Source organism: Heterocephalus glaber, unplaced genomic scaffold (genome assembly GCF_053883595.1).
Source record: "Heterocephalus glaber isolate CG9 unplaced genomic scaffold, H.glaber_assembly_v1.0 deba00001481, whole genome shotgun sequence".
Classification (NCBI taxonomy): domain Eukaryota; kingdom Metazoa; phylum Chordata; class Mammalia; order Rodentia; family Bathyergidae; genus Heterocephalus; species Heterocephalus glaber.
This window is the reverse complement of record NW_028258317.1, coordinates 60,924,080-60,936,097: the sequence shown is the minus strand read 5'-3', so window position 1 is coordinate 60,936,097 and position 12,018 is coordinate 60,924,080. Positions and strand designations below refer to the sequence as shown.

Sequence of the window (12,018 nt, the reverse complement as noted above, 5' to 3'; positions counted from 1 at the left end):
ACTCTTTTTATGAGTTGTTTGTTTGTTGTTTGAATTTTAGATGTTGGCCCCTTTAAAAATGTTGTACTAGACCAAATGGGTATACTGACTGTTATCTCACATTTAGACCTCTTGGTTCCCCTAGGCCAAGTCTTCCCACACAGAGCTAACGTTAGTGGTGAGTCCTAGGTTCCCTGAGATACAGGTATTTGGAGTTTACACCTGTTAGTCCTAGTGTCCCACCAGTCTAGCCTTTGTCCCAGTTTTTCATTTTTTCATGAAGTATTCTTAATAGCTGCATTAAAATAAACCAAGATGAATTTAATAGGCTTTCATTTTGTATTTCCAGATTCAACTCGTACTACTGACCAGATTTCTCACTTCAACACTTGGTTAAATCTGAAACTTTATTCCAATTCTTTTCTACATCCTTCCCAGGTGCAATATGGGATCTCCCTTTGAAAGATAGCATGCTAAAGTAGAGTAAGCTCAGGCAAGAATGACTAGGGACAGTCAGCCCCTCTCCAGTGAAAAAAGTAATAGAGAAGTGTGTGGTGTTGCTGCATGAACTGTCTGCATGTATCAGCCAGTTGTGCTGTCCTCTGATGACAGGGTTGGTGGGATTGTGGTCTGAATGAAAGATTTTGCTTCAGTGGTTTTATCGTTTACTATTTAGTGTAAAACCATCACTATTTGTTTCATTGTGTGATGATGCTTTTATTTTGCAGCAAGTCCTTTGGGTGATAATCTTAAAATGCATATTTAACAAAAATTAAACACTGAGTTTTTATATCTCAAGAAAGTCAGTGATAATGTATACCCGATATGAAAATTGTTTTTTGATATTTAGCATCTACCATGGTAACCATAGTAATATCACCAACCACACAAAACTTAAGAGACATAGATTTTCTGAAAAAAAGATCTTTACCTACTTTGAAAGTTAGCTGGTATTTTCAGCAGACTGGGACCAAAGATAAACTTTTAGCATGTGCAGATGCAGGAAATGTGTTTTTATATCCCTCTGTGAAGCATAGCTTTTCATTTAGACCAAATGAACTTTTCTTCCAAGTTAATTTAGCTCACTTTTTATTCCAAGTATTCTTAATGCTTATACAAAAAAATAAAGCAACAGCAATTAATCTGTTAACTCTCTTAAGCAGAAAACCTTCATAAATAATGATTTGCTTTCTCCCATTAATTCACAGAATTGAAGTGAAGCTTATATATTGTTGTTAAAATAAAATACCTAACATGGATTTGAATGCTATAGTAAATACTTCTCCTTTTTAAAAGCATTTTAAAGGTCATTGTTGGAAATAAGTATTTTGTGGTAATGACATAAATGTAGTTCTTGTTGGAGCATAATGTCATGGTAGGTACACAGTATGTACTAAATTAAGCCTTTGGATCACAGATGTACGTAGAATTAGTTACAGCTCATATATAAGTCACAGTTGTGTTCAGGCAAGTGGCAATAACCTCCTAGTCATGAATTTTATCTCTGGAAACTAGTTGCAAAAGTATTCCAAACTGATAATTCCTGTGAAAATATTTGAACTAAAATATTTACTTGCCATTCAAAAAATAATAGTATAAGAATACTAGCCTTTTAGCAAACTTCTGAGCTCACCATGTATCTCAGCCTCTGAAAAGAAAATATTTCTGAATTAAATACATTATGGTCTGCAGAGAAGGGCCCAATTGAAAAAGTTAGTGGTTTTATATTTATTGCATAAAATGATCAATGTAATTTTAAAGAATATTGTAGGCAACTTTATAACAAAGTTAAATGTATAATATATCGATACTAAAAATTAGTCTTCTGAAAAATGTCAGGAACATAGAAACAGATACAGCTAAGAACATGACTTAAGTATAGGAAGGTACCATCTAAAATATTTCTGCTTTTTAAAAATCTACATGATACATGAAGATCATTTTTTAGAAATAGTTTTGTATTTGAAAATAACATTTTAAAATATGTTTTGAGTAATGCCTAAGTAATAAAATTGATTTGATTGTCAGTAAATAAATATTTTAGAGATAGCTAGTATTAACTATTTTGTAGTCTTTTCATACTCAAGTATCACGATGTACATGATAAACTATTTTATCATACTCAAATAGAAAGTTACCGTTTTTGGGGGGGGGGTACCGGGGATCGAACTCAGGTCCGTCTGCTTGTGAGGCAGGCGGTGGAACCACTGAGCTAAATCCCTGGCCCCAAGTTACCAATTGCTTAACACTAGTCCCAGTAGCATTCAGCGGTTGATTCTTATCCATAATCTTCCTGAAATTTGGGTCCTTATCAAAGGCATAAATTATGTAATTGTTTATTTTTAAAACTTGCCAGGTGACATCCCAGAAAGAAGGGCTGCTATCAAGAAATCAAGCAATAACAAATGCTGGCAGGGGTGTGGGGAGAAAGGAACCCTTCTTCATTGTTGTTGGGAGTGCAGACTAGTGCAGCCACTGTGAAAATCAATATGGAGATACCTCAGAAAACTAGGATTAGGGGTCCCATTTGACCCAGCTATTCCCCTGCTGGGTATCTTCCCAAAAGAATTAAAAGAATCATACCACAGTGATATATGCACACCCATGTTTATAGTGGCACAGTTTGTAATAGGTAGAGTTTGGAAACAGCCCAATTGCCCATCAACTGGAGACTGGATAAAGAGGGGTAGGGGAAAGGAAAGAAGGGAAAAGAAGAAAATGAGAAAAGGAAAAAAATGGAAACAAAGTCTTTGTAAATAGCGAAGGGTAGAGGGAGGGGAGGGGAATGGGGGAAAAAATAAGAACCAAGATACAACATGTAAAGGTACAAGATTCCAATGATGAATGTACCTGTATTGTATACCTAGTTTATTGTACCAATAAACTTAATGGAAAAAACAAAACTTGCCAGGTGAGATGAGCTTTTACCCCCCTTATTCCCCTCAGATTCTTAATATTTCATTACTCTTTCATAGGATAAAATGGTATCACTGCTATTGTTTCTTTTTATAGTTTTATTAATGGAACATTTTTTAAATTTCTGAGTTAAAGGGACATTTAAGCAGGGTGTTTTCTTTTTTTTTCTTTCTTTTTTTTTTTTAGTACCTGGGATCGAACTCAGGTCCTTGCGCTTGCAAGGCAGGCTGCGGAACCACTGAGCTAAATCCCTGGCCCGAAGCAAGGTGTTTTCAAAACTCCTTTCTTTCCCTCTGATTCTGGAAAAGTCAGCCTTTCATTCTCAGTTCTCTTGAACCTAGTTTCTTGACTGTCTGAAGCTGCAGTGCTCCAATTTCACATATTCCAGAAAGATTATTACCTCTGTGCAGGGAACCTAGAACCCTGGGGAGCATCTATGACTATTAAGGACCTTGGTTTGTTTGTTTGTTTGTTTAAGCTTTGCCCAAAAGTCTACCAAACTGAGCAGAGGAATCTTCTTTATCTGTTTTGCTTGTTATCAAACAAAATAAGATCCCAAATCAGCAACTCTGGTCAAGAAGATTATAGTAGTGTCAACATTACAAAGGACTACAATGATTAAATTTTTTTTCTGAGAGGTAATATCAGGAAATAAACTACATATAATATGTGATCTCTGAAATGATGATGCTTTGAATCCATATGCAGGCATTTATGTTTGTGTCAGTGGGGGAGAATCAGTCAAGGAATTGTTTTGTTTGTTTTTTCCTTTGGTGTACCGGGGATCGAACTCGGGCCCTTGTGCTTGTACAGCAGGCGGCAAAACCACTGAGCTAAATCCCCGGCCCAAGGAATTGTTTTATTTATATAAAATCATCCCTGAGTTGGTTGAAGATCTAAATCCCTAGTCATGGTTTCCAAAATGCAGTCCACTAGAACACCAGTTCTGTCAAATTGAAAAGAACTTTTATGGTCAAGTAAGTTTGAAAAATCCAATGATCTTTCCAACCACAAGCCCATAGATTTCCAGCACCATTACTTTTTTTAAACCATCTGAGTTCTGCAGTACAGACATCTGTTTAACTTTGAATAACCATCACTTTCCACATTTGTTTTAATTTAACTTCAGAACCTATTTGTCAAAGAAATGTCTATTAAAATCTCAAGTAATTAATGTTACTTTGAGGGCAATCAGGCAGATATAGCCTAATTATTTTATATATTAATAAATATACCTATCTTTAAAAGAATCTCCCTTTCTAATTTCTTCTTTATTGGTGTGGCTTTTGTTTATAAACTCTCTGAAAAGAATCTTTGTTGTAATATTTATAATGCATATATACACATATGCACCCATACTATAATATTGCCATCATAATCATAATAGTGATGAGTAAGAGTTTAAAGAGTACAAGATCATATCTTGCATCCCCAAATTTTCAGACCTAGGGGGCAAGATTCTTTATAATGGAACCATGTAATTATATTAGTCAACACACTTGGAAACTGCTTGGTGTATATTATACCATGCTGCATCAGGCATCTGAACTGCAGTGTCATTGAGACTGGTAATTATGATACAAGAGACAGACATGAAAAAGGAAAGTGACAAGCAAAGAAGTAGGAAGATACTCACGTGGAAAAATTATGGAAGTAGGGCAAAAATGGTTGAATTCTTTGAAAAGAAAAAATATTTTCAAAGGTCAAATGAGGAACCTAAGAAGGAATCCATTGTGTTAGAATAAGCAAATATAGCCTATAGGGAAGCAAAACCAAAAGGAAAGACATTTCTAGCAAGCGATCTTTGGGAAACACATATATGTGTTGTAATCATTGGTGGAGATTAAAAATAAAAGTACAGTGATAGAGGAGCAAATTTAACAATGGGCTATCAATTTGTAAATCATTAATGTGATTAATATATGGCTGTTCAATAAACTATATTGTCTAATATTTTGTTATCAAAACATTTTAGTATAAGTCCTTTTTTCAGTCTAGTGCATTGCCTGACACAAAGAGAGGAGTATTTGTTGAAATAAGTAATTATTAATGGTAATTTTGAGATACTACAAGATTCCATAGTACTTACAATACTTGCTCTAAGCATTTTACTAGCCTCTCATAATTTTTCTAACAGCCCTGTAATGAATTGTTATTCCCATCATATAGATGAAGGTGCTCAGCAGTTCAGAAGATTGAGGTACCTGCTCTGCCCAAGAACACAGGGGTACTTGACACATTTATGATTGAAAGCTGGTTTGGTCTCAGACTGTTGTCAAGTTGTCATTTTTATTTCTGTGGTCCCTGAATTGTTCTGTTGTCCCACACTAGCCTGCAATTAATACCAAGTTTAAGAGGGAATGGGAGCTTAGCAAAAAAGAATCATTTGATCCCTACCACTGAGGGATTCCACTATAATCTTCCTGAGCTTCAAAAGGCTGTGTCATAGTAATTAGTAATTTTGCTGAGCCACCAGTCGAATCATAAGTGTGGAGAGGCTGTTCTGTGGGAATAAGTCACTCATGACTGAACCCAGCCAGCTCACCATAATTTTGCCATTCCTTGTCCTTTATGCAGTAATGCTTATAAAAAATATATAGTAGGAACAACCACTTCTGTGCAAAATACACTCCAGGTCAGCTGGAGGTCAGCTGTTCAGGGCTGACTAAGTTAGTTAAGGTGAAGCCATCTGATAAGTGACAATTCATATCCCAAGTTTTTTGCAGCAAATTTTATGATCAGGGTATTTGCAGATTTGAGGCCTCAAGATCTAATATCCAGTAAGGGCCTCCAGAATGTTATTTCACATATGAACAGAAGCTAGTAGGTGTGTATAGTATTATCATGGTTTTCTTTCCTTTTCCTTTTCTCTTTCCCATTCCCTTTCCCTTTTCCTTTCCCCTCCCCTCCTCTGTCCTCCCCTTTCTTCCCTCCTTCCCTCCCTTCCTCTCTTCCTCCTTTTGAATAATTAGAAGCTTTAGGATATCAGGCTCTGCCTTTATGTGTTTGATATGCATTCTGTAATTTAACCCTGTAAAGCAAATGATATTACCTCCATTTCACAGATTGGGAGAGTTAGATAATCAGGAAGCAGAGATTTAGCAGTATTAGTTTAATCAAGGTCATATTCAGCTAGAACTGGATGGAAGTGGGATTATTACACAAACATTCTGATCTCAGGATCCCTCATTCTACTCTTCTTCCTTTTAGCAGAAGAAAACAATAAGATAAGGCTAGGATATTTTTTCACAGTTAAGAGTTTGCGGGTTTTTTTTCTATAGAATCAAATGCCAAATGGAAATAAGCAACAAGGGGGAAAAAAAGGAAGATGTGATCTCTGATTGAGAATTAAAATGGAAACTGACTGGTTTCCATCATTTCTGATTCCAAGGTCCTCTGTTGGGCCCTCTTCACACAGAACAGCCCTAATGAGCTGAATATTTGTGTTTAAGAGCTTAAGCAAATGTGGAAGTTACCATTTGGTTTTCTGCTTCTGGAGTGTAGGAATCAGAATAGGTGTGACATTCCAATCTGAAGCCACCCTGAGCTGATGAGTTTTTTGAAAATTCAATGTGACCGTGAGATCCCTTTTATTTTATCTGAAAGCATGACATTCAGTGGTCAGCATAAGAACCACTGTGGTAATACCTCAGTTCTTTCCTCCCTTTGCAGATGCAGCCACGAAAATATCAACATGTCTAAGATTTACCTGGATTTTACCACCACTGAGTCACAAAAACAAAACACTACCACATTGGCACATCCTGTGGTTTCCATGTGGTCTTTCCCTAGAATTTTTCCAGCGTTCCTGAGAGTAGCTGCTTAGTTCTCACTGTGTTCCTTCTGAGGCTTGCCACCAGCTTGCTAAACATTCTGAAAGCTGGCTTTCAGCATTAAATACTTCTCCCCAGTGTGTTCAACTGTAACTTAAAATGAAATAGAATTCTGTTACATTGCTTATATGATTAACGTGTGCCTGTTTTGCTTTTTTGCGCTGTGTTCGAAATAGAAAAGGTTTCCTGACTTGTTTTTATAACCATTGAAGGTGACTTTAAAGTTGGCTTTTTTATTAGTAATTGTTTAATTTAGCATAATTACACTTTTACTACTATTTCACATCCGAGCAGATTTTTAAAGGGTTCTAATTTATCTTCCTACCCTGATACACTAAAAAATTCCTTCCATGTACAGAATATTTTTATTTTTTAAAATTGAGGGGCTCACTCTTCATTAGGAACATTTAAGTCAACAGTTTTTAAATTCCATGTATATTTTGTAAAATGCTTTCATGCTTGAAAATGACTTACAGGCTCAGATGAAAGCTCTTACATAAATGCAAATTTCATTTGATTATATTTCAGTGTCATCTTCTGTAATGACAAAGGTGGAATTCTTAGCTTAGGGGTAGATAAAAGTGACTTTGAATTTCTGACCTGGGCAAAAGCACTATGGTGACTGGTTTGTGTTAGAGGGTGAAATTCTTTCTTAGATGATGGAGGATGAGTTATGGGTTCATCATTGAGACAAATAATAACACTTTCACTCTGAGGGTTATATGAACTGAATCAACACAAGACTGGTTTCAATCACAATTAAAAGAAAACAATGGTTATTTTTTCCTTTTGTTCATTCTCTTCCTCTTCCTTGAAAGCCTTATACATCTTCATCTTCACCTGTTGGCCAACTCTGTCTTCTCTTGGACACTTCATTTGACTTAGTCCTTACTATGGTGTACTTACTCATGTACAAATTTACCCTCTGTCCTGTCTTGTCAGCTATAGTTTGAAAATAAAGTCTTGTTTCACTGCATGATACTGTGCGCTCATAGAGGGACAGTGTCATAACTACTAAGTGTTTATGTGTGGTGTGATGTATATATATTCATATAGTCATTCATATAGTTTATGCCTACCTGGGATCTTAGGTAATTTGGTTCAGTTGTGTTAGGGAAAATTACATTAAAATGAGGTTAAATAGTTTCTCCTAAAGGTTATGACTTGTGTGGTACAGAAAAGGCTAGAACTAGAAGTTGGACGTCCTAATTTCTAACCTTGTTCAATTTCCACTCTTTCTTTCTTGTATTGATTGAGCATCTACCATGTATCCGGCCCAATAACTGAACTAAGCATCCTTAAGGATTACGTAGTAGTTTTTCTTTTTTTTTTTGGTACTGGGGATCGAACTTACGTCCTTCCGCTTGCGAGGCAGGTGGTGGAACCACTGAGCTAAATCCCCGGCAGGATTATGTAGTTTTTGTGAAAGTAGGTCATGGATGGAAGGTTGCCCTGAGAAATTGACTTAGACTTGTAGGTCTTGGCATCATATTTATCTACCTTTATAATTTAAATGCAATTAAATCAGACATATTTCTTATATGCTCACTCTGTACAGAGCCCCAAAAGACATTAGAACTTGTCAGCCACAGCTCTTTCCATCATTGTGCAGTCTACAAAAGGGATAAAGTTAAAACATAACTATTAGCATTGAGCAAGATATAGAAGTCCCATGGATCAGAGGGTTCCAAGAGTACACATTTTTTTTTGAGAAGGAAATCAGGAAGAATTTATTGTGAGAGGACCTATGATACAGCCCCTGAATAAGAGCTCTTTAAAGAGAGTTGAGAAGTGAAGTGGGGAAGACATTCTAGATCCAAGAGAGGACAGCGAGGGTACACCAAAAGAGAGAATTATAAGAATTTAGGGGTGACAGACAATGATTACCTTGTACCGAAGCAGGGTTTTGGTGTCATTTTCTACACCATTGAGAACATAGTCAGTTGAATACCCTTAGAGCCAACTGGAAATGCAGATATTCTCTCTTGTTCATACTATTGGACCACATGACTGTTTTGTTTGGTTGCTGGCTATAGGAACTATTGCACACTACAACTCTAGTAGTAACTAATTCTTTAATTGCCTGGCACTTATTGAGGGCCAATACATATTTTAATCACCATAGTGAAAAGTGTTAGTGTTTTGAAACTGTTTCACAGAAAACAACTGCTCTAGAATAAAAAACTGAACTCTTTGCAACTGACGTGGCTGTGGTAGCCTAGTGAATATCAAATTCATGTTTCAAACACCACCTACAGTAACTTGTGTCATCATGGAGCTTTAAGCCAATTCAGAAAGGGGTCCAACCATTTTTCCTTGTACATAGAATAGTTTGTCTAAATATTGTGGTAAAGTGCTGAAAGATTATTTACTCAGCAGCATTACATTAACCAGTCCCCAGCAGTGCTGCCTGCTGTGTTCCAGGGTCTGTGCAGGAACTCACTGTTACTGGTCAGAAAATGGAGAAGTATCTTTTAGAATGAATGGTACAAATGAATGGCCTCCAGTCTAGTGTGTGTGTGTGTGTGTGTGTGTGTATTTATATTGTATTATTTATATTATTATTTAATAAAATAATATACATTGATTATTTATATGTTAAATATATATTTATCTTCATACAGTTGGCTAGGTTTAAGGTTAAGGATATTTCAAAGAAAAAAAATTTGCATTTTGGCTTCCCCTAAAAAAAAATTATGGAGGATCTGGCCATAATGGGCCTGCCTTCCATAGCAGCAGTTCTTTGGAGTTATGTAGGCACTGACCTCTTTAACCAGGGAAGGTATTTCCCAGTGTGTGATAGGGCCCATCACAACCTTTTATTGTATCTAGCCGCTACTTATTTCTGTGGTTTCCCAGACCTTAAGAACATCTAGTGGCCCTTACTTAACAGGGATTGTTGCCACCACAGATCTCTTTAGTCTCTATTAGCAATCTATGGCCCACTAGACAGTTGATTTTCTTCATAACACCTTGTGTCTGTGTAGCACTTTATCAGAATCATCTGGTGGTCTTCTTCAAAGATTGATTGCTGAGCCTTATCTTAGAAGTTTTGATTCAGTAGGTCTGAGGTAGGATCAGTGGATGTGTAGTTATTTCTAGCCAATTCCCAGGTGTCACTGATATTGCTGACTTGAAAACCACTGGCAGACAGTACTATAACTATTTGTGGCAAGCCACATGAGTTTGGGAGTGCTTTATGTGTTCTTCCCCACCAGAAATAACATCTGTAAAGATTAAGCTCCTTCCCGGGAACATCAGAAATGGAGTCAGGTTCCAGACTATGACTTTAGATGAAATCCAGCAGCAAACTACTCTTCATACATATGAGGAGTCTAATTGAGAATTCTTCCAAGGGTGATCATTGTCCTATCTTAGAACACAGAACTTGTTCATATTTAATGAACAAAGGCAAAAAGGGAAGGGTTGAAACTTGATTACTAGACATACCTGCTGAGGTAGGGCAGAGTGGAGGAAACTGCATATGGCTGGAGATGGACCAAGTCCATAGGCAGAGCAGATAGATGCAGGAGATTCAATGTGGAATGACAGGTGCCAGCCAACCAGAGCACAACATTAAATCTCATTGTGGAACCACTGATAGTATTTCTGAAAGGCAGGTTTGAGGGAACTGTGATTGAACTGTGATCTGTGGGGTGGGACTCAGAAGCAGGTCTCCACACTGGCAAGATCACTGGTAGCTTAAGAAGACAGATGAGCTGGACTTGAACTAATTATAGAAAGCAACTACAAGAACACATTTTCCACAGTCAGGTTGCAGAGTGGAGCTAGAGCTTGTCAGTAGATCTCATTATCATGGTAGAGCAGAACTAATAAGAAAGGGGATTTCTTAAGTCTCAAATGTGATGAGCTTCTTAAAATCTGAGGTCAAAATTAGTCTGTTGAAAAGGAACTCTTCCTACTTATGGGAAGTGAAAAAAGGTAAAGATTGGGATCCAGACAGGGCCTAACATGGAACATATTTATTAAAATTCTATTTACTTAATGCTCTATGAAATGAATAATGTGGCCGTGATGTAATCATGATAGCCATTCACTAAACTTGTTTAAAAGTTTGTAATTTTATACAAAGTCAGGACTGTTTTAGTAATTATCAGCCATTTATCTCCAATTTACAAGTTAATTAGTCATTATATTTATTTGCATATTTATATATATAATTTGCATATATACTACATTCAATGATAACTTATTTGATTGGGATTATTAAATAGTGATATTTTCTGGCTAATTTGAGTATTTTGTTTTTGCTTTTGAAACAGGATCTCACCGTGTAGTCCAGGCCTTGCCTTGAACTCACTATGTAATTCAGGCCAGCCTCAAACTCATGATCCTCCTGCCTTAGTTGCCAGAATGCTTGAATTACAAGCCTATGCCATGATCTGGCAGAGAATAAATTTTTTTGATAAAAATAAAAGTTTTGTTTTAATATTATTGACATTTTTTTCAAATTTCTGTTTTTCTTTGTAAATATGATATACTAAAATATAGGTCTTTTTTCATTCTTCAGCCTGAGAAATATTTTGGAAATTGGGATGTGTAGGAGTAGAGTGGGTATTATAATTTTATCAGATTAAATCATTAATATTAACTATTCTTCTGGTGGTTTTATGCTCTATCCTAAAAGTAAACTATAAAAACATCCTCATTAGTTGAGGATTTTGAGTTTCTCCTAAGATGGGCTATTGAGTACTTTTGATTATAATAAACTATAAACATAGAAAGGCTAATTATCCAATTAATAATAGTTTAGGATTATGATAATCACCTAAATACAGTGGTATTTACAGCAGAATATTCTCATTGTTCTGGTGGGAGAGCAGAACAATCCTCTTTCCTCTAGTTCTCTCTAATCAACTTTAAGTAACCTTGAGGTTTCCTCTAGAGAAGATTTGGGGCAAGATTTTCTCTAAGGGAAACAAAAAACATGATAAAGCATTACTTTATTATGAACCATCTTGTAAAACAGTCTATGAAGGAAGATGTTACTTGAGTTATGCACAAACCAAAGGCAATTTGAAAAGTAATGGCGAGTTGTAAAACTGCTGCTTTCTGTTGTTTTTTAAACAGGCTCATGCACAATTAGTTCGAGAAGTTGATGTGGAGAAGGTGTCTGCTTTTGAAAATCCATATGTAGATGCAATAAAGAGTTTGTGGAACGATCCTGGAATCCAGGAATGCTATGATAGACGACGAGAATATCAGTTATCTGACTCTACCAAATAGTGAGTATCCAGCCAGGAGACCTTCTCCATCTTTCTCTTTACTT

The 12,018-nt window shown here is 36.2% G+C and overlaps 1 protein-coding gene across 1 annotated transcript in view; it reads left to right on the top strand.

Moving 5' to 3' along the window:
• The window catches only part of Gnaq (G protein subunit alpha q), a 328,305-nt gene that overhangs the window by 229,448 nt on the left and 86,839 nt on the right, over positions 1-12,018 (top strand). Inside the window, exon 3 of the mRNA XM_004862540.4 lies at positions 11,820-11,974. Within this exon, the coding sequence (XP_004862597.1) occupies positions 11,820-11,974 (155 nt within the window). The remainder of the gene's footprint in view (positions 1-11,819; positions 11,975-12,018) is intronic.